The sequence below is a fragment of the Poeciliopsis prolifica genome, unplaced genomic scaffold (genome assembly GCF_027474105.1).
Source record: "Poeciliopsis prolifica strain line A6 unplaced genomic scaffold, Auburn_PproV2 SCAFFOLD018, whole genome shotgun sequence".
In the NCBI taxonomy this organism is placed as follows: domain Eukaryota; kingdom Metazoa; phylum Chordata; class Actinopteri; order Cyprinodontiformes; family Poeciliidae; genus Poeciliopsis; species Poeciliopsis prolifica.
Window position 1 is genome coordinate 1,582,328 of NW_026562393.1, and position 23,213 is coordinate 1,605,540.

The 23,213-nt window shown below is 41.8% G+C and overlaps 1 protein-coding gene across 8 annotated transcripts in view; it reads left to right on the forward strand.

Annotated features, from left to right (window-relative positions):
* The window catches only part of LOC129367921 (PH and SEC7 domain-containing protein 1-like), a 72,574-nt gene that overhangs the window by 12,096 nt on the left and 37,265 nt on the right, over window positions 1-23,213 (forward strand). For 6 of the 8 annotated variants that reach the window (XR_008606745.1, XM_055042609.1, XM_055042614.1 and 3 more), the window contains 5 exons: window positions 7,270-9,534; window positions 10,392-10,509; window positions 11,328-11,850; window positions 13,266-13,733; window positions 21,876-22,070. Coding sequence is in view for 7 of the 8 variants with exons in the window: in XM_055042609.1 (XP_054898584.1) it covers window positions 7,504-9,534; window positions 10,392-10,509; window positions 11,328-11,850; window positions 13,266-13,733; window positions 21,876-22,070 (3,335 nt within the window). In the remaining variant the exon portion in view is untranslated. Of the gene's footprint in view, window positions 1-7,269; window positions 9,535-10,391; window positions 10,510-11,327; window positions 11,851-13,265; window positions 13,734-18,231; window positions 18,931-21,875; window positions 22,071-23,213 lie in introns of those variants that run through there. The other 2 variants (XM_055042613.1, XM_055042616.1) reach the window with 2 other exon arrangements.

A 23,213-nucleotide genomic window follows, 5' to 3' on the forward strand; every position in this document is an offset into this window, starting at 1 on the left:
ATCTTTGAAGGTTCTTTATTCTTTAACCCACTTGGACAAACAGCTACTGTCACAAAACGTTCTTTCACAGAAAACACAGTAGAAACATTTAATCAAATCTACTCTTCTTCCTCACCCTTAAGCTGTAATGATGTAGATCAGTTGGTAGATGATTTTCAGTCTAAAGTTTCATATATCATTGATTCCATTGCTCCAATTAAAGCAAAGGTTGTTTCTGGTACAAAAAAATCTCCATGGAGAAATGCACAAACAGTTCGATCTGCAAGACAACTCTGTCGCAGGGCAGAACGAAAATGGTGTAAAACTCAACTTCACGTTCATAATGACATCTACAAAGAAAAATACGTAACTATCACTCAACACTAAAACATGGAAGGGAGGCTTTCTTTGCAGATGTCATAAACAAAAACATCAATAATGCTCGAACTTTATTTGCAACAGTTGACAGGCTCACAAACCCTCCTGTGACGTTACCACCTGAACTCAATCTAATGCTGATGGAACAAGTTTTCCAGCTGCTTTTCAGAGAAAATTCAAAAAATCAGAGGATTAATCTGCACATCAACTCCAAATCCAGAACCATTGCTGTACCAAAACAAAACAAATACAGAAAAAATGACCCACTTTCAACTACTTAAAAATGGTAGTTGAAACCATTTTTAACTACCATTAAAAATTATAAACAGTCATAAAAACTGTTTATAATAATAAACAGTTTTTGTGCTGTTTATTATTATTATTCTTAGGCTTAGGCTTAGCTGCCTTTGCAGCTAAACGCTGCGAAGGCCTATTGTTTTTGTACTGTTTATTATTAAGTAGTTGTAAAACCTAGAAGAAATTATAAGTCAATTAAGTTCAAGCTCCTGCTGTCTGGATGTCCTTCCCACACATTTCTTTAAGAAAGTCCTGCCTGTTATTGCTACTGATCTGATCCAAATAGTAACTCATCGCTTACATCCGGTGTTTTCCGCCAGGCTTTGAGAACAGCAGTCATCAAACCACTGCTAAAAAAAGAACAACCTGGACAAATCACTATTGCAGAATTACAGGCCAATCTCAAACCTCCCATTCATCAGCAAAGTTATTGAAAAAACTGTGTGTAAACAATTAAATAGTTTCCTCATGATGACCAACTGCTTTGACTCTTTCCAATCTGGTTTTCGTGCTCACCACAGCACGGAGACTGCCCTCGTAAAAGTACTCAATGATATCCATATAAATACGGACTGTGGGAGAACCACAGTGCTGGTTCTGTTGGACCTCAGTGCAGCTTTTGACAGTCGCATTGATTATTTTAACAGCATCTTCACAGGCCTGTCCAACAAATCAATCAAACAGCTGCAGTTGATCCAGAATGCTGCTGCTCGCATTCTCACTAAAACCAGGAAAATAGAGCACATAACACCAGTTTTAAAGTCCCTCCACTGGCTCCCTGTAGCTCAAAGAATAGATTTTAAAATACTGTTGTTAGTTTACAAATCACTGAACGGTTTAGCACCACAATACATTAAAGATCTGCTGTTGTATCAATCCTCCGGACCTCTCAGGTCTTCTGGTTCTGGTCTGCTTTGGATCCCCAGAACCAGAACCATGAGAGGAGAAGCAGGTCTCAGCATCTATGGACCAAAAATTTGGAACAAACTTTCAGAAAACTGAAAAACAGCAGAAACCTTGACTTTTTTTAAATCGCAACTAAAAACACACCTGTTTAGAATTGTATTTGAAATGTAATATGTAACAATGTATTGTTTATGCCATGATGCATGACTTTGTGTTTTTGTGCTCATGATGTAAAGCACTTTGAAATGCCTTGCTGCTGAAATGTGCTATACAAATAAAATTTGATTGATTGATATTGCAGTACCTAAGTTGGATTTGGACTGGGTCACTCCAAAACATTCGTGACAGTTTTGTCACCGTTCAGATTTGGACTTGTTTTTGTACTCTGGATCATTTCTGAAGCTGATGGCAGGACTTCCTACAGCAGGATTTTCTAACAGGGGCACGGAGATGTTGGGTTAACACAGCAAGTTGTCCAGGATTTGAAGCAGCTAATGAACCTCAGACCATCACACTAACACCACCGCCATCATGTTTAATCAGTGGTTTAATTTCATGTTGGTAAAATTATTTTAAGTACACAAAATATTTCCCCAGAAAGAACTTGCTTTTTGACAAATATGAGACAGACATTGGTGTCCTCTTTGGTGTTTTTTTTTTTTTTTTGCCTTGATGCTCTTATAAACGCCACTTTTGCCTCGTCTCTGTCTAATTGCTGAATGATGAACACGGTTCTGCACTGGATGGAGTGAGGCTTTGGATGCTCTGGGCTCTTTTGTGACCTTGTGGGTTGTTGATGTGGTCTTGGGGTAATTTTGGTCGCCCATTCCTGGGAAGGTTCCACCATGTTTTACCACCATAATGGATCTCGCTGCAGTTCAATAAAGTCATAAAGCTTTAGAAATGGTTTTGGAACCCTTTGCAGACTGGTAGGCGTCAATGGCTTTGTTCCTGATAATTTCTTGGATTGCTTTAGATCGAGACAAGATGTTCTGCTGTTTGAAATCTTTTAGCAACGCTGCTTTTTTGCACTTAAAAAAGCAGTTATTTGACAGCTAGTTTGTGGGGTTTTTATGATTGCCTCGGTGTTTAAATTTGTGTGATTATATAAAACACCAAAGTGAGTTAAAAATAAATCTGTGTGGGGATAAAATCAGAATTTGACTAGCAACTGTTGAAGCTAAACTTTTCTTACTTTTTAAAATCACAACCCATGAAAATCCAAGATGTTCACTTCGGCTGATGTGCTAAACAGACTAAATCTTTCGATGATTGCTCAGTCATTATCCCTGGATTCTCTGTTTGTGTTCAGTTCTTCATTCAGTGAGTCAGAGTAGTGAGTAGAGGAGTCTGAAGGCAGCAAGGTCACGGCGTTTGTGGTGCTGATTGAATATCTTTCTCCTTTTATTTCCATCAATAAGCCTCTCTGGATCTTTCTCTGTACTCAGTCACACCTCCTGCTGCCTCTGCGTGAGTCACAGGACTCATAGCTTTTGTGTGATTGTGTCTTTGAAGGCACCATCAGGAGGAGACACTAAGTCCCCATAAAACTAGCCTTTCTTGTTCCTGCCAGTCTGCTTAAGCTGCTGCTTGGGTAATTGTAATTCAGGATGCACAAAGTGGATGTGGAGTTTGAACTGCAGGTGTATTTTCATCTGATTTTTTATTATCTGGAGTCCAAATTATCTGAAGTCAATCGGCGTTGTTAGCAGGGAAATATAATAATTTGTCAGGCTAGTGCAAACCCGTTGATGTCCGTCGTTATCCATGTGGTTAACATAAGCCTTCTTGATCTCCTCAGGACTTTAATGCAGAACTTATCATGTTGCTGAAATTGTAGAGCACCAGCAACAGCAACAGCCAAGCTGAGAGCTAATATTAGCACAGGCCCCCAGCCGCACAACATCACGTCAAGGGAGCTAATATTAGAAATGCATTTGCTGCCTCGGGTTTAATTACCTGTGTGATACGTCTCATAGACACGGACGCCAAGGACCCAGGGAGTTTACCCCAGTGTGCGTGCGTGTGTGTGTATCCTTTTGTGTCTCAGGGGGAAGACAAGCTGATGAGTCATCAGTGTTGAGCAGCTGTGACTTTTTGTTTATTCAAGGTTAGATGAGAGACTTTATTTTATTTTATTTCAGGTACATCTCCCACTGTGCCTGTCTCTGCTGGTAAAGTGCAGAAACACTGACATGTTGGCCAGATGTGACACGTTATTTGTCCAAAATAGAGCGTCATGGTTCATTAAACCTTGTAGAAGGCCACATAACAACAGCAACATGCAACCAATTTTTCCACTGGAAAGGAAATTGTTAGTGTAATAGATAAATTGTTGAAATGCCAGATACTTAGACTATGCCTCACAAATATATACACCACTTTAACTTTTCCACATTGTGTCACATTCCAAATGTAAACATCAGAGTTTGTTGGATTTTGTGTGACAGATCAACACAAAGCAGATTATGCCTGAAGTGGAAGGAAAGTGATTCATGGTCTACAAAATATGTTCGAAAAGATGACATGAAAAGTATGGCTTACATCTCTACTCAGCCCTAAATACTCTCCATTGGATTCTCAATTGGATTCTCACTTTGACTAGGCCATTTCAGCACATCAGTAAACCCCTGACTCTACTGCTGTAGTACCATCAGATAACCTCTAATGGTGGGAGTGTAAGAAAAACAATTTCAAAACTAGTGCTAAAGTCTAATTATGTAGAATAACATTTATGTCTAAACCCAGAAATCTTTAAATCACACAAAATCCATCTGTATGGCAGCAATAGCTGCAGGTCAAAAATACGTTAACAATACAACTTAACAGCAGCGCATTTCTCCGCATTTTATGCTCGTAAATAGGGATTGTATGTGAATTTAAAAGTGAAGATCAGAGTAATTAGACAAAAACTGAGAGAATTTCACATAAACAGTTTGTTACTTCACTGAATTTTAAGCTCACAGCAGCCATGTTGGTCGGAAATCTCAGAAACTTGAAAAAGTCCAACTATTGTTTCTTTACTGCTGTGTCTGTTGTGTCCCCTATGTGACTTTTTGCCTTCTTATGGGTTTTATTCGTTAGCAGTTGTGACGTCTTCTCTCCATCTTCAGATGACTGATTGAAAGGAGCCATTAAAATGGAGGGAGATGTATTGTTGCGGGGAGTGGAGGCCGAGGTATATTGGCATCCGTTTTACGGCTTTTACCTTCTTCCTTCCTGTGACTTTATACTCTGATCACTCTGGCTGGCGGCCATCACAGCTCTCTCCTTCACACACAAATCTGCCGCCCTTTTCCTGTTCCAGCTTTCTCTGATGCTCCCTCTCTCCATGTCCAACGTCATCCGTCTCGCTGCCTTCACTGAGTCTGTCTCAGTCCAAGCATGAATTAATGGATGAAGGAGCACAAATGGAGTTCAGGCTCATCCGGTCCATACAGAATTGATATCTGCCAGAGTATTCCTGCTGACTTCATCTGTTAGTGGGAAGAAATCGTGAAGATATCTTTATCTAGAACATGAGATGTTTTGTTTCTGCACACCTTTAGATCATTAAATGGTGATCTAATTGGTTGCACTAATTACTACCAGCACTAATTGGCTGACTCACTTTAAATGTTGTGAATATTTATGCAGTTATTCAAATGTTTTTATTTGTCTTCGTTTTGTAGAAATCTGGGTTTTTATTACATTACGGGGATTTAAATTTTTTTTTTCGTTCTAAAAGCGGCAGAACATTCAAGGTGATGAATATGTTTTATAGGCGCTGTTGTAAACCCAGTGCATCCACCAAGGACTGGCTGAGAATTTAGAAATCATTTAAGTCTAGTCAAAGTCCAGATCTTGAGATATCGAAGTGATGTGGGGTAACTTCAAAGGGGGCCTTTTCTTAAAGCTGAAGTGCTTTAAAAAGCCCACCCAGCCTGATTTTTGGCAAAAAGTTTATGTTTTTGGTGTCTGGAAAACTGTCTGATTGTTGAGTCACAATTTACAGGCACTACACCGTTACCTAGAAACCCCAGCCGAGCCCAACCTGTCACCTACCAACCCCAGGCTGCTGGGAAAGACAAGTGTTTTGGTGTTGACTTACCATCCAGAAACCACTTGCTGAATCCTTGTTGGTTGTGCAGGAGGCTTCACTTCTGCTTTTCAAAGATGTACTGTTGTATTGCGCATATATTTACAGTCATTTTCATGTGTGGGTGTTAAACGCTGAGTTGGGGCCAGCAGCAGCTTAATTAAACGTGACCAGTTTAGACGAACTTCAGAAACTGGTAAATGTTTGCCAGTTTCAATGTTTGTCAATAAAGTGATTTTAGCCTAAAGGGTTAAGGACAGCTATCCTGCATTTTTCTTAAGAAAAGGCCTTTCTAGTTTTTTGCTAATTGAATAAAACTAGGTTAATTTTTCACTCTCCTTTCTAGAACTTTAAAGTAAATTAATTGCACATTGATGTGTTGATGTTTCTTTTGGTTGAGCTGAATCCTCATCATAATTTTTTTCATGTCTGTGCAGAGTCAGATCTGCTGTGAAAAGCCATATGTTTTATGCACAGGAGCCAACTAAACTTGCAAGGCAAGCCAGAAGCGGGAAGCTGAGCCTGACTTGTTTTGAAGTCGTGGCTAAAACAACAGTTGGGGTTAAAAAGAAGTGGCGGTCTGCCCATCCTGTGTGCCAACTGCTCTCACGTTCCCATTGTTCTCACTTTGCCAGTTTCAACATGGATGTTGTCTCCCATTGCTGCCATACGGCAACTCCAATCTGCTGCTGCTGGCATCAGACTGGAGCCCAGCAGCCATGAAAGAGTGACTTTAATTTTATTGCACACTTCTGTTGTCTGCTGCAACATTGGCGTGAAAAGCCAATCTGCATGAAGCTTAGCGGTGTAATGATGACAGCTGCAAAGGATTCAACTCGGATGAGCTCAGCACAGAATTAATTACTTTAGTATATGGTCCTTGTCAGAAATACCCAGATCTACACATGTTGAGAACTTTCAGGCTAAAATACACCACCTACAATATTTTTGTTAAACCCAGGAAGTTGCAGAGAAATTAAACACTTTTTTGAATCCATCAATCAGCTTCTGTGTGGAAACTTATCCAAATTGGTAGAGGATAACTAAACTGCTTGACACACACATTTTCAAAAATGTTGAGGTGGCTTAACATCAACCTCCTATCCAGTATCCTTTCCAAAACCTCTTATAGTTTTGTGAGGATTTGTGTTTATTTAGGTTTGTGTGTTCTGTGGCGTCTCTGTCCCGTCTACCCTGCTCCTTGTTTCCCCTCATTATCTCCCTGTGCATTTAAGCCCTCTTGTGTTCCTTGTCGGGACAGCCGACAGACAAGTCGGCTGTCTTGTCTAGTCGTGTCAAATCTGTTGTCAGATGTCTTTTGGTTACCAGTTGCTACCAGTTTGCGCTTTTAGCCTTCTGCAGTTTGTGCTGCTTTTAAAATCATCATCAACCCGGGTCTACAGCTTTTCTCCTCTCCATCTACACCCCACTTCATGACAAGTTCAGTTTCTTATAAAACATGATCACTTTATGGACGTTGTTGAGAATAGCATGCTGGAAATTTTGCGTGTCATGTGGACAAAACTCTTACACTTGGCATCTTTCAGAAAAGTGTATGTTTTCACTTGTCCTTTACCAGCTTTTCACACTCATTTGGCATATTAATTACATCTCCTCACTTTCATTCACAGGTATGAGGAGTTGGGAGCTGTTGGCGGCATCCCCTGGGCATGTTTTTGCTCTGTGTCTCTTCTTTACACACAAACAATCTGGGAGGCAGAAGAAAGACTGTCTAAAAATAAACCACCAGCAGCAGAAAAACCTAATTCCAACCCAACAGGGACGGGGTAAAGACCTCTCTTTCACCCTGTCTGAGTCTTTCTACGCTCCGTTTCTGTGTCCTCATTAAGAGCTGAGGGGAGGTCATGTCCCAGTCTGGAAAAGTTCTTCATCTTTATGTGGAAGTGAGATCTGCCCCAGATCAGGCCAGGGAGAGCGACGAAGGGATTGCTCAGAAGATTCCAGTTGAGGACAGTCCTGCCGAGCTCCTCTCCCAGCTAACGAGCCAGACGGCCGCTGGAAGGACCGCCACAAGTCCCCAACGTGTTCTGGACCAGAATCACACTCAGTCTCCATCTCGACACACTGTCAACTTTCAGCTCCAGACATCCAGCAGCTCACCTTCAGTCACCAAGCGCTGGAGCTCTCCTCTACACTCATCCCCTTTCTCTAGAAGAGTCGGCCGCCCTCTCACTCCTCCTGATGGCCAGCGATCTGTGGTCAGCTTCAGTTACGTTGAAAAGTCCAACGTGAAGACGTTGGACAGTTCACGTAACTCCATGTGCGAGAGGCGAGCGAGAGATGAGCGGTCCACGCCTTCCCGCTTTCAGAAGCGTGTCAGTGACCAGGTGTGGTTTGATAGTCCCGGTTCGTCATGCAGCTCAAGCCCCAAACTGAGTTTCCAATCTCCAGAGAATCACCAGCAGACCTTCTCTCCGGGTCTTCGACAGCCACGTTTGGATCCAATTGGCAGAGCAGCTACACAAAGGGCAGTGGAAGAGTTCGGTTCACCCTTACTGAGGATTAAACTGGCTCATGCACTGGACCTCGAAGCCTCCTCACGTTACAGTCAACAGCAGCGCTGCCAGTCCTGGGCTGGGTCTCCAGTCCAGCATCAGAACATCAGAGTGAATCCCAAAGAGCTCACAGATAACAGCCAGGCTATTCATGGGTTGAGAAACATCCCCGGATCAGACCAGTCCGGAAAGGCGTCAGAGTCGAGGTCCTCTTCCGATCTTCATTGTGCTCTTCAGAGTTCAACAGAGGATGGGAGGATGGCACAAAGTCCAGCTACCAAAAGACCCAAGAAAACTTCTCTGCAGGAATTAATCTTTCAACCAGGTAATAACGGAGTCGAAGGTTTGAACCAGTTGAGCGGCAGCAAACCTTCGTCTCCAGCTCACAGTCCCGAAGTCGCCCGTAGGCTAGCAGAGGAAGCTTCCAGAGTATCTTCAATGTTGACGGAGGCCAGGAGATCCTCTTTGCACAACCATTCTTCAGGCATGAGCAGCTCAAACTCTGGAGAGTCCTCTCCAAACGCACAGCACTTTAAGCAAACGTTGAAGATGAACATCCCTTTAAATGATCAACACATGCCAGCAACTGAAAACACAGACTGTCACCAGCTGGAAAGCTCCAACTCTTCTCATGGCACACATCAGGAGGACTGCTTTCAGGAAGCCCAGTATCAGAGCTCAGTTTTACCAGCACAGCAGAGCTCCCCCGCACTCCCCTCTCGAGTCCTCCGTCCCTCTCATCCGCCCACTGAGATCAGCTCTCCCATCAGAGACCCAAGGCTTCTCCAAGCTGAGCTCCGAGCACCAGAAAGCCCCACCCTGCATCGCTGCCAGCCTCCTCAGTACACCGGGGACTCCTGGTCCCCAAGCCTGGACCGGAGAGGAGACCTGAGCTGTTTTGAGAGAGGGGACTGCACAGAGCTCTCACGCAGGCTCTTCATCAACCAAAGCGTGGAAGAGGGGCCAGTCAGCTGCACCTCCAGGCAGCAGTGGAGGAACCAGCTGGAGAATGAGTCTGGGTTTGAGTCCAGCAGTCACCAGCAAACCAGCCGACAGAGGCGGCCACTCAGCCCCACAGCCCAGCAGAAACGGGCCGAGCAGAGGAGAAGGGAGATTCTTTTGCTTGGGCCTGTGGCACTGGACTCCGAAGAGGAGGATGAGAGCTGTGAGGACAAAGGGCACGGCGAAGAGGTGGAAGGAGGCGATCCCAGGAGGGCAGGAGAATCTCCAGAGGAGCAGAACGGAGCAATGACGGGTTCTTCCTCTCGGAGCTCCAGCGGCGTGACGGGGAGCTTCGGGGACAGGGACTGCTTGTCCCCAGAGTCCAGTCAGTCCAGTCACCAGAGCAACGAGACCGGCGTTGCCACTTCAGGAATACAGGTGAGCAATGAATTTAGAAAGTCCTCTGTTAGTTAATGTATTAAACAATTGCAAGAATAAAAAATTGTTTAGAGCATTAAATTGAAAACTTTTAGCAGTTGTTTCCAATAGATCATATCTGCTAGAAAAGTATCGAAACATCTAACATCTAAATAGAAACATTTATAAATCTAAGTAATTGAAAAAGTCACATATTGAGTGAACTATTTAAAGCATTTATATCTGGAAAATTAGATCAGCATAGCCTACAACAAATAAAAACCTACAAATAGTTACTTAAAAACTTAAACTTGGCTTTAGAGCAATTTCTAGCACAAATGTCTGTCCATGTTATTGGATAAAACGGCTTCCTTGACTCCTACAGATGGTCATGAATTCCCTTTACAAGGAGGGTAAATTGCAAAAGGTCATTAGTAAAAGAATATCTGGATGTTCACAGTGCTATATCTAGTAATATTAGTGAAAAGTTTAATGAAAGGAAAACCTTTGCTAATAAAAGTTGCAGAAGGGTAACTGGAGTCTTAAACTGTAATCTATGCTAAAAGACTCCAAATCCAAACACACAGTCTTTGTATCACACAGTGCATAGGCTTTCATCATACCACTTTTATTGTTTTTATTTTAATATTTAAAAATAACTTATGTTTGGGTTTCATCAAGTGTAAGACACACACATCAGAGTTATGTCAATTAGCGAATTCATGTACGTTTGTGTTTAACCTCTGGTTCAACGTGGAAGCTGCTCCCCGACTCAACTCCCATCAGAGCCAGATCAGTTTTCAGTGAAGAGCACATTGTGAACAATCATAGTACGACCCTGCAGACTAACCCTCAGTTTGTCTCTGTGTTATTTACAGACGGACAGTGGAAGTGCAGCACCTGTTCCTTCTCTGCACTGTCAGAAGATTGCTCGGGCCAAATGGGAGTTCCTGTTCGGGACCTCTGCAGAGGAAACTCCTGGCAAAAGGAATAAAAGTAACTATTACACACATTGAAAAAAGGAAAGACTGAGAAACTTTGCTTCCATCATCTCAGTTTAGCTCTTGGAACCAAAGTAATCCATAGTTTTATGGAAAGATCACATGGTTGCAGTTTGACTTGATTTCACACAGAATGAGACTTGCTTCTTGTTAATGCTGCAAGTGTCTTCGTAGGATTATTATCAATTTAAAATACAGTCTTAAAGCAATAAAGGTCAGAACTAAAAAAGGACACCCTCTGTTTTGTTAGAGGACATGTGAATGTGTAATCAAACTCTGATGAGGACCTAAAAAGCAAACTCTGGTTTGCATTAAAACCCAGGTCTAAGTTATGTTGAAGGGAACTCGGTTTGAATGGAAATGTGAACACCAAGCGGACTGAAGACCGCTCCAAAAGCAGGAAGTGGACTATAGTGCAGGGTATTGTGGGTAAATGCAACCAAAACAAACGTGCAAGCTTAGCAATAGCGGAAGAAATGACTTGTAGTTTTTACAGACAAAAGAGAAATCGTACAACCGCTAAAACCTGGTAAGACTCCATGCAGTCAGTGTCTTCTTCTGAGGTTTTTGTCCTTCTAGGAGAAAGATGATTAAAATGCCTAGAGATGTAAGAAATAGCACATTTATTAAAAGCTCAGACTGTGAAAGTATGTATCGTTTGATTCGAGCCTGGCAAAGATCTGAACATAGTTAGCAAGATTTCGCCTAGAACTAATAATGTACACTCCTATTCCCATGACTGCATGCATAAAAGATAAATCTGAGCTCCATTTCCTCACATTAATCATGTCATTAAATCATACTTCCTGCTAGATTTCCTGGAGGCCTCCACAGCGCCCCCCAGTGGTAACTCCAGCGAGTCTCCCACCCCGACTCCTCCATCGTCCCTGCCTCTGCTTTCGGCCAATCACGACGTTCAGCACGTGGAGGTTGAGCTGGTGACTCCTCCCCCCGCCGCCATCGGGACGTCCCCCAAAACGGGCATCATTCGCCGGACGCTGAAGTATTCCGAAACGGACCTGGATGCCGTCCCGCTCCGCTGCTACCGCGAGACGGACATCGACGAGGTTTTGCTGGCGGAGCAGGACGACGCCGACTCCGCCTTCGGCAGCAACCGCAGCGTGCAAGGCACATCTGGGGCGGGGAGCAGCCCTCTGAGGGGGCTGGGCTGTAGGAGGACAGGTGGGGAGGAGGAAGAGGGGAGTGAAAATGAGGAGGAGGAGGAGGAGGAAGAGGAAATGGTGAGCTGGGCGAGCGTGAGGATGCAAGGCGACAGCAGGAAGCAGCGGTATGCTGCTGAAGAGGACCCAGAGGTGTTTGGGCATCTTCTGACGAGGTGAACAAGTTTCCCTCAGGCTGAAAACGCACACTCACAGGCCACTTTATTAGGGACACCTCCCTCGTACTAAGATGGATGACCTTTGCTCTCTAAGCTGCTGTAATCCCTTACAGGTTGAACAGTTCCTCAGAGATGTTGGTCCATTTCATCATAAAAATATCATGCAGTTCATGTGTTTTTCACGTCCCAAATGTTCTACTAGACAGAGATCTGTTGGCCACATCGGCTATCAGACTATGATGAGCTTTTTTTTACGTTAAAGGAAATAGTTTGAGGTTATTTGAGCTGTGATTTGGTCCGTTATCCTGTTGGAAATATGGAAATAAACATCAGAACATTTGTGTAAAGTGCAGAGAAAGCATCCCCACAGCATTACATAACCATCACCATTAGTAACATTTCAGTTCTGGCTCACCAACTGACTTGTAGCTGAAATCTAGACTCATCAGATTAGACAGTGTTTCTCCAATTTCTTATTGTAAAATGTTGGTGAACCTCAACTTCCTGTTTTTAGAAATGTCCGAACCCTTTTTTAGAATTCAACAAGTTGTCTTAACAAAGTCTAGATCAGGAGTCTGCGACCTTTGGCTCCGGAGCCCTAAAGTACTCTTTTGACCTTCCACAATGTTCCTTAATTACATTGACTAAAAATGAAAAATGACCAATTGATATTTTTGAATTTAGACACACCAACAAATGCATGTTTTTCAGTTTATTCCTGCAATATCAAAAAATGACATTAAAAGTCATGCTAGTGAATTTTGCTGTCATTAGAATTGCACTAATGACAGCACATCGATTGTAATTGAATTAGGAGTGAAACTTTAGTTTATGTTGATTGATGAACATAGATTCCATTAGTTTGGAATCTATATATTTCTGTATTTTTAAAATAATTTCCCATCCTACAGGAAAAAAAAAAAAGATTCATCCTCATTTTGCTCAATTTTATCTGTAGCTTAAAATCCTAAATATAGAAATAAATTGGTGGTTCTTAAAAAATGATAGCTAATTTCCTATAGTTTATATAAATATAAAGTTATAAGTTGTCTTCACATGAGTTTTATTTGGCCTGTCTGAGAGTAAAGGTTGCTGCTGTCTCGGATGAATAAATGAATCGAACTGTTGTCATGTGATTGGCTGGTTGGCCATCCATGCTAACAAACAAGTGAAAAGGTGTGCCTAATAAAGTGGCCAGTGAGTGTATATAAAAACAAAACTGAGCTTCGGGGGAGTTTCGCTCCGGCATAAATCTGGATCTGAATCCAGATGTCTCCTCCGACCTCATTTCCAGCTTGGTCGTAAACACACATGTTCACATTAATTATTCAAGACTCTGTCACTAAAAGTAGGTTTTCATCCTGGCAACATCCGATTTGTTCCATTAACATAAAAACCCTTTTCCCGTTTAGACCAATGGAAACGTTTTTCGACAACCACAATCCGGCCCTCAAGTCCCCCATCCTGGTCTCCGGTCCCCGCTGCGCCGCTGAGGATACATTCAGCAGCCATTTTGAGAGCATCATGGAGTCCCACCGAGCCAAAGGGACGTCCTACAACAGCCTGGACAGCGAGGAGCTGCTGACCTCCAGCACCCAAACTGTTCTGAGCTTCGATCTGCCCACGCTGACGCCCGCCATCCACGGGCCGGTGTGCCAGAGCGCGCGTCAGATTGTGCAGCTCAGCTTCGCCCCGTTGGCACACCACGAGAGGCCCAGTCTGTCCGATTCTATCTTTACGGTTACGGGGGACTCGGACGCCACGCGGGCCCCCTCCAGCGAAAGGCTGAGCAGCGGCTCGGATGACGTGATGCCAAGAGGGCGAGAGTATGCACAGCTGGGGAGCAGCTGGTACATCAACCCGTCTTTCTCTTTGTCCAGGTGGGTTCCCACAGCTGGTGGTCTTCCCCCAGAGGGAAGGTCACCCGTTACAGGCTTATAGACTCCAACATGTTGTATGTATTCGTCAAAAAAGGGTAAAAACCAAACACTTCATCAACCCAGCCAGTCAGATAATGTTGTTTTATCCCTCATGGGGCACTTCATACCTTCATGTCTCACAAGCTGCGTTCCCATTGACCTTAAAATTACAAAAATTGGAATTACAAAATAAATTTGATTAACAGAAATACGGCAATTTCGGAAAAACTCAAATTCCACACTGGTGGAATATCAACAATGTTTTGTTTGTAATGAAAACGCAGCATCAGTGAGGTATTTAAAAACAAACTTCATATAAGAGTAATGTGGAAGTTGCTCTCCTTTATCTTGTTGAGCTTTCAGTGATTTGCACAGAGTTGGCTGCTCTCTGGCACGGCAGGGGAAATTCAAATCTGCTCCTACTGTAAATCATTTTCTATTGCTCACAGCAGGAAAGCTTAAAAAGTCCTTTCAGTGTTACTATTTTATCTTTGTATATTACAATTCCTGATGACAAATCAGAATCGGTTTATATCTATATTGTCAGGTAAAACAAGACTGGATGTCTTCCACAAAACTGTGATGGATTAATTTCCTAATTCTGTACCATCTGTACCTGTAGGGCATGTGAAGTCTATATATTGACATCTTTTCATGGGTAGGAATATGATTAATATCCTAAAATGTTCAGTTTGTAGTTCATCTGAGCCACGATGCCCACCTGGTCACTGTGTCATACAGGAAAACTCTGGTGACAAAAGTCCTTAAAACAGTAGTGTCCAAAATAACAGACTGTTGTTTGGAGTGAAACTTTAGTTTATGCTGATCGATTCATTACAAGAACAAAATAAGACGGTAAGAAAAACAAAAAACACATTTACTAGTAACATTGATGACTGAACCCTGTCAACTGGTCAAGTGGTTGAAGTAAAAAATTAGCCAGCAAAAAAGAAATGCGAACCAAGAAATATACTGGTCAGGAAAACAAAATCTAAAAAAAACGACTGAATAGTTTTAGTTAGACTGGAATGGACTTATTTCAGTTTCACTTTATTTATAAACTGCCAAAACTTTTGGAATCCTAGAGCGTTTTACATTTATAGAAATATAATCAAAACCACGAGTCATTGTTGTTGTTTTCTAAATATACTTAATGAGATGCTCATTGTAATGCAAACCGGAAGTCAGAATTTGTTAAACTTTTTTTTTTTTTCAGAAGTTATAATTTAAACTTCAACATTAAATCAGCTCTAAATTATCGCCACTACATGCAAAGCCAAGTTTATGAACAAATCCAGGAACTGTTTAATCCGACAGAGTCAGGAAGAACTATGAGCCAGAGTCAGTGAGAGAGAGACGCCTGATGTTCTGGCTGAATGGGAGCAAATCCCTGCAGCCGGGACCCAAAATCTGCCTCAAAGCCGGAAACCCGTAGAGCAGCAGCGTTTAAAGCCGTAGATTAGCGCCGATCGCTCAGGAGGGACGTTTTCAGGGGTGTAATTACACATGCATCACACGAGGCCATTAAAAAAAGAAGCTTTGACAGGAAAAAGCCTTTAAACTGAAAGCAGTCGGTACTTGGACGACCTCAGATTTTCTGCTATGTTCTGTACTTTTAAGTCAAAGGTCTAAATAACAGTTTAACCCCAAGACGTTTGGTTGAGATGGAGAACAACACAACCCGGAAGCAACATGAGTTTTACCTCGTTCCTCTCAACGAGGAACATGTGGATCACGGCGGAAATAACCACAACCTTCTTATAAAACACGGTTTTATTTTAATCTATCTTATTTCTATTTCACATTTGTGAAATAGAAATAATTTCACAAAATGTATTCTTTGGGAGAAGTCGTTTCTCCAGACACGTCGTCGTCGTGTTAAGTTCTGTTTGCGCTGCTCTTGGCGGTTGGCGGTTACCATAGCAACCGGTAACTGACAGCTTCTGCCCCTTTTTGTCTGTAACTGACGTAAAACTTGATTTCCTCTCTTGTTGGGGTAAGTACAGTGAACCTGAGCGTGTCTGTCGTGAAGTCGACCTGCTGGACTGGAGGCGAACGTAGACGCTGAAGTTAGCTCCCCCTCCAGAGTGGCCGGACCCAGACGTAGAAAGGCCGTGGTTCCTGTTGAGAACGCTGCCATTTTGAATTTCTAACACGAATACCTGCACACATCTAATTCTGCGAGCGGGCCTGGAGCTGAACGGAGCGTGTTCACTGCTCTCTTTTTTCTTTCTTTGAACAACTGGCTGAACTCCCTCCAGGAGTTAATGACAGGGATGTGGACTAAAGCTTTCCTTCTGCTTGGTCTTAAAAGAAGCAAATTGCTTGATTTGTTACCATTTAGAGCTGAGATTGCAGGTTTTTGACATGCAGGAGAAACTCAAAGCAACATTGTTGTTAAAAATATTGCAGACTAGTGTTTATTTTATTTTTTACAGAAACTTCAGATGTTCCTGTTTTAACATCTGAAGATTTGGTGAACTCAGGGCCGCTTTAGATGCAAATGAAGGTCTGTATAGAACTATCAATGCTGGTTTATTTTCTCTGAGACCAAGGCGTAAAGTTTTGCCTGAATATTCGTCATATTCCTGCTAATATGCTTTCCCACCAACTTTAGAGCATGTGTGTGTGTGTGTGTCTCCTTGAAAAAAGCAGTGCTGCAGTGGCTTAAAGTGAAGGTCACTGCATCAGCATATGGTCCCATGCTGTCTACCACACAGATCACACAGGAATGTGTAAATCCATCTTGGACTATTTCCTTGTCAGTTTGTGTTTTCATGCACCCATGCTTCCAGGTATCATGGATAAGAGTGTAGGTGAAGTACATGTTTTGATTTTATGCATTAACAGAAAGCTGTTTCACAACCCAGATGCAACATCAGTTTTACCTTGATCCTCTCAACAAGGAACATGTGGATCACGACGGAAAGAACCACAACCTTCTTATATAACATGGTTTTATTTTAATCTATCTTATTTTTATTTTACATTCGTGAAAATGTGCTTGTTTATTCTTTGGAAGAAGTCGTTCAAAGGGGAGAATGAACAAAGACTCCCCTTGTTTATTTGTCCCAGTATTCTGCTCAAGAGCTTTTATTTTATGTTTTTTATCATTCTATCCTTACAACATGTGGAGCATTACCTACACATGTTTTCAAAGCGCTTGTGTAACATATTAAAGTCAAACTATGGTCGTTATCTGTTTGACTTCTTGTCATTGTCACAATGATTTAGAAACTGGCCGCACTGCAGAGGCAGAAAAACCAGTGTGCTTGTTGCTTTGTCCACCAGAGGGCACCAAACGACATTGGTTGAGTCGGGCTTTCAGCTGCTGTAATGTTTTGTGTGTGTGTGTGGCCTTTTATTTGATACATTTTCCTAACACACACTAAGCTGTGGGATCGGCTGCTTGGGGAAAAGTGTTGCTTTTGGGCCGGGGGTTAGGTTAAGGTGTGAATTGTGTTTAGGTTAGGGTTAGGCATGTACTGGTAATGGTTTAGGGTAAGGCTGGAGAACTGAATGGATGTCAATGAAAATTCCTGGTAAAGAAAGAGAAACTTGTTTAGTTATTATTCTTAGGACCATTTCTGGCCTATTTACTAACTTTGTGAAGATTTATGAAGACTGATGGGGACCAAAACCCAGTTCTAATATTGTAGAGCCCATTGTTCAAGGTTAGGTTAGGGTTAGGCATGTACTAATGATTAAGTTACTGCATGGGTTGTAGAAAAGAATGAAAAATGAACAGAAGTCAATGCAATGTTCTTGTGAAGATTTAACTAAATACTGTGTGTGTGTGTGCTTGTAAGGAAGTCAGCAGTTCAGTCTGGAGTTTCAGCTGATGCATTCCTGTTTTATTTGTTTTAAATACTTTTTTTTGTTACATAGTCACAATTTCACCCCATTTGTTAATACTCTGCACACAAGAACAGGGTTGAGAAGGTCAGTGTTTGCTCAGCGCTGCCCTTATCACCCTTTGCTAAAGGCTCTGGAATCCTGGATGGAGACGATGCAGCATATTTCCCCCATGACCTCCTTCCCACCTCATAATTATGCATACTTTGTGTTGATCTTTTACATAAAATCCCTGCAGAACATATGTGAGTTTTAAGACCTTTGCAAGAGCTGTAAACGTAGGAGTTTCGCTCCCCTTCTCCCTACTCATTCCTTCGTAGAGCCACCCTTTTCATATGGTCTGGATCGTTGGACAGTGGCTCATTGTGTGGAGCTGCCAAGTGGACCGAGAGAGGCTGACACCGGGGAATTCTCTCAGGACCTCTTGGCATTGTGTCGTCCCTTGATGAGTCAGTGCTAACAGGTGGGGTGGCCCAAAATACAGTGCTGGCGGTTAATCTTGTGGTTGGGAGCACTTATGCGAGTCCTCATAAAGCGCATGCTGTAAACAGACTCCACTGCAGCCTCATACATTCACAAAAAACCCCAAAATGTCCTCTTTGCCGCAGGCAGCAGCAGTTCAGAGGCACACAGCCCACAGATATCCAGCTGAAACCCGACACCTTCTAGCTTCTGTTTAATCTGCAGGTGTGAAAACCTTTCACACACATAAAAGAAGTTTGTCGGGCATCAATAGACAGACGGGCTCTACGTAATTGGAGACGCAGTGAGTGAAAGGTAGGAATGGAGGTGATTTTTGAGGAGATGCACAAGCCAAGTCTCATTCCAAGCTCTGAATGCAGGGTCAGCAGGAGGCACGGCGAATGTTTACACAGGGAAACAGGGAGGGAGAGAAAAATAGAGAGGAGGAGTAAAATAAAGGAAGAGAGAGAGAAACCTCAACAGACTGAGAAAAGACAGAGACGGAGAAACAGTTTAAGTGGGTATGGAGGCTTGCTGTGAAGCTCAGATGACAGCAAACGCGGAGAGGCAGTGAGAAAGTGGAGAAAAACTCATGAAGCCTCAGCCCAGAGTCAGGACGGAGTCAGACCCTGCCGGTCTCGGGGGAGGTGTTTCTCCGTGTTAGGTCTCTGGACTAGATGGTGATGCATTCGGGGTACGATGCGAGAGTGAGGCGAGGGGTCAGTCGAAGGCGAGGTGGAGGTGAGGCATCAGCAGCGGCGTCACGCTCAGTGTCCTGCTTTCAAAGTTCCTCTGTGTCTGGAGACGACCAGCATTTGACACAACGGAGATCCTGCTACAGGTAGGCCTGGAACCTGCCTCACCTGTTTGGTGAAAGGTGTTTACACACCAAACAGGCAGAACATTATGACCACCCACAGGGGAGGTGAACAACACTAAATGTCTAAATTATATAGATCCCTTGCACACAGACTGATTAATCTTCAGCATTTATTTCTGATAATTTCAATAATTATGACTTTTCTACTAAGTTAAATACAAAATTTACTTTCTCTGAAATTTATATTGTTAGACGAAGCCTATAAAAAAATCTAAACAGAAATGTTATATTACAGGCTGCACAATTATGGTGAAGACTTCTAACTTAAAAGTTACCCACCAGAGAGTAAATCACACCCTCTGCTAGCAGCGTCAGCAGCAAAAGCTCAGTAATTAAGGAGCAAGCAGTGCAGAGAGTGCTGTATTCCAGCCTATTTATAGAAAGTTCAGTGGAAGGAAAACATAATTAAAAAAGGGCGTATAAACAGGGAAAACAGCACCCTTGAGAATATTGTGAAGCAACATCTATTCTCTTAACTCAAGAGCAAGTTAAGAGGAACCAGACCGAACAAAGCAAAGGTGGAAGGTTGAGTTGTTGAGCGTCTTCAGATCTGCAGATCAACGCGACATGGATGTGGTCTGATCCGAAAAATGTTGCTCAGATTTCTGAAGAGTTTACGGCTGGCTCATTGTTGACTTTTCCTCTAAAGTCCCCAGAAGACAATTCTATCAAAATTCAGTCATCCATAGCTTCCTGTGCTCTCAAATAGCAGTGCTTAAGCAAAGCACGGTCTAAAACGCGTTAGTTGGTGCGATGGGTTGAATTCTGACTTTAGAACAGTTTATGGCTGGAGGTTTAACATTAATTACACTTATATGGTCAGTTCATCTTACAAATGCCAATAATGGCCAAAACCAGCAGATGAGATGTGGCTTGCATAAGGTTTCAGCTGACAGACTACTGTTGATGTTTCTTGAAGGTTCTGTTTGTTTTTGTTTATGTGGGGTTCTGTAGAGTAGATCTGAGTTGTCAGTATCTATGCACCCAGATCTCACAACACAAAGAAAGTCAAGATCATTTGTTGTCTTGAAGAAGTCTGCTTCAACTATCCTGTTTTAGTCAGCATGATTTTATTGAGCTAAATTAGCTCTAGATAATCTCCAACCTCCAAATAGTCATGTGTTAGATTGGCCCAGTCAAAGTCCAGAGCTAAATCCTGCTCAGGACCCATGAAAAGACACAACACTGAGTCTGAAACATTTCAGTCTGGACGTGCAAAGCTGCCTGAATAAAAATGCATGCCTCATTTTTCAGATTTGTATTTGTAAAGGAAAGGAAAACTATGTATGATTTTTTAAATTATGCTCCATTTGGTGTTGGTCTGTCTCATAAAATCAGATAAAAACATTTTCTCTCATCCACAGTTTAGCAAAGGCTGTAAAAATAAATCTCTTTCATTTGTATGACATAACATGCTTAAAATATTAGTACAGTAGAATCTAAATGTAATGAGTTTGCACTTATGAACCGACCAACGCTGTCAATGAGCTTACAGTGCTTTTTGAAGAGATGGAGGAAAACTGCAAGTCCAGCTATTATGGGTTATTCCTTTTTATAATCAGAATGAAATAAAACTTGAACATGATTTGTAAATCAAAATTTTAGTTCTCCTTTATACCACGACTCGTACTTCACACGTATTGTCAATTTATGAGTTTTTATTTGTCAAATATTTATTTTTAACTTACATTAGCTCATATAGTGTCTTTTGGTACTTTTAACACCATTAAATAAAAGCTGGAACAACTTTTTAAAGCAATATTTTTTATGTTGAAAAAATTTTTTAACATTGTTTCTAGAATCAGTAGAAACATCTTTATTAGAATTAGAGCTAATAAACCCTTCTGGGTGCTAACCAGCTCTCTTTGTCTTTCCATTGGTTGAAGATCTAGCTTTGGTGATAAGTTCTTATTTTACATATTTATTAATATTATTCTTATTGTACATCTATTTCCTGAGTAAATAGTGTTCTGTGTAAAGAATCCTTCTGTGCAAAAGCTAAAATGGTTGAAGTTTCATTAAGTAGTATTAGTGTAAATCGTTCTAAGACTTTTGCAAATGGAGTTGTTCTAAGATGGTAGAGATCCATTTGTATTTTTTTTTTGTCTTTGTCCCACTAGCTGCTAGTTTTAGATAGTTTTGGCCTAAAGAACCGTCTGCATCACACTAAGTCACTGGTCTGCAACCTGTGGTTCTTTGGACAAAGTTCTTAAGAAGTCCAAAGTTACTGGTTTACTGAAATGTTTTAAGAACTTTGTCCAAAAATGCCTAAGACTTTAGCAGTGTGTAAAATATAAACCTTAGCGGTTTTACACTAAAAGGGTAAGGAAGATACTTTTTGATGAAGTGTTTTTTTTTTGTGGCAATAAGTTGCAAACAGCATGCCTTTTGACCTAATATTCTATATCAAAATTACATTTCTAATTGAAGAAGTTATGTCAAATGTCAAAGCAAGCGTAAAATTGTATTTCAGTTTAAAAATCTGAACTAATTTCCAACAACAGTCGATATAAGAAAAAGTAATTTTGTTTCAAAGATTTATGTAGATTTTTGGCTCTAAACAAATCTAGTTCAGCTGGGCTGAAGCTACAAATGTCTCTTATGAGTTTAAAGGTCAATGACCCCTGAGGTAAATGAAGAAAAAAACAAAATGGTTATTCACCTCAGGTAGCTTGTAAAAGCCTCACTTCAAAATAAGATCATGAACTGTCCCTCCAAGGCAGAAGGTGTCTGAATGGCTGGTTTACTGAAACTAGTTTTAGTCACCATCTATCGTGTCATTCTTTTCTTTTCCACTTGATTATCCTCCACTTTCTTTTTGTCCGCTTTCTTATCCTGAATCGTAATCAGTTTCATTTTTCTGTTTTGTCATTTTAATCATCTCCCCGTCCCACGGCCCCCGTCAGCAGGGAGAAGGCCCGTCTGGCGACAGACTCCGAGCTGGACCAGGACCTCAGTGACCGGCTGGGTCTGGGCAGCAGCGACACCCTCACCAACGGCAGTCACCGTGGCGACGTGGCAGCCGCCAAACGACTCGCCAAGCGTCTCTTTCACTTGGATGGATTCAGGAAGTCAGACGTGTCGCGCCACCTCAGCAAGAAGTGAGCCGCCACGGGTTTATTGTGCCGTTAAAGTGTTCCCCACCGGTTCCGATGAATGGTTCTCCACGGCTTCTGAGGTTTATCTCTCCACTCTTTGGGGTTTTCACTTCTTTTTCAGTCCCCAACCATGATGGCACACTGTGCAACATGTGGTCAAAAATTAGGAATGAGCAGGTTTTGTGCTAACCGCTATTTAGATTTAACTCCTGGAATCTAAAAACCAGCTGTTCTTTTCTTGAGGATTTTCCTCACATATAGAACAAACGGCTCTAAATGTCACATTTAAAACTGGATTTGAGCCCTTTGTTGCATTCTGACACAACACTCATTCACTTCTGGATTTTTTGTTTTAATGCGGTTTATAAGTCAAGTTAAGTGGATTAGAAATAAATGTTAGTTACTGTTATGTTACTGAAGAAAAAACAAAAAGACTTTAAAAGTCTAAATTTGGAGGCTCATCTGAATCAATTTATCGACGTCGATTCATATTTACAGCTTATCCTTAACAAATTTGGTCTTCTGTATGCAGTTTTTAAAAAAAACTTCTAAAAGTAGACCAAAATGAGACTTTTTTTTCTTTTTTTTAAATATGATACTAAAACATTTCTGTACTAAGATCAGAGCAAAATGTCACTGTAAGGAGTTAACTGAGAAGACAAATCGCTGGAGTCACATGATCACATTCTTGGACAATATTGGAATTGGTCTGCTCAGCTGTTCGGGGGCCTCTTCTGTTTCGCTTTGTATCCAAAATATTTTCAGCCTGTTTTTATATCTGCAGGTGGTTCACTTTATCACCTGCAGTCTTTTCCTGCAGAGCTGCAGCGTTCCCTCGTAGAATGTGAAGTGTGGAGCGCAGCAGGACTCGTTCCGAAACCGGACATGTTGTGCAGCAGATGTGCAGATGCCCCTACACTTACATGTATTGTTTTTTTTTGTTTTGTTTTTTCTTTGCATCATTCAATTTTGAGATTTATTTCTGCTCTTTGTGCATTTTTAAGAAAAGATTATGACCATGAAAAGGGTTGCCTCTGCAGAGTCACGTCTGATCTAAACGCAACTGTGGCTGAAACATTTCCAGCATCTGAGATAATTACTGAGTGTCACTTGAGTGCAGAAGTTTCCTGGATTCTTAAAATTTCT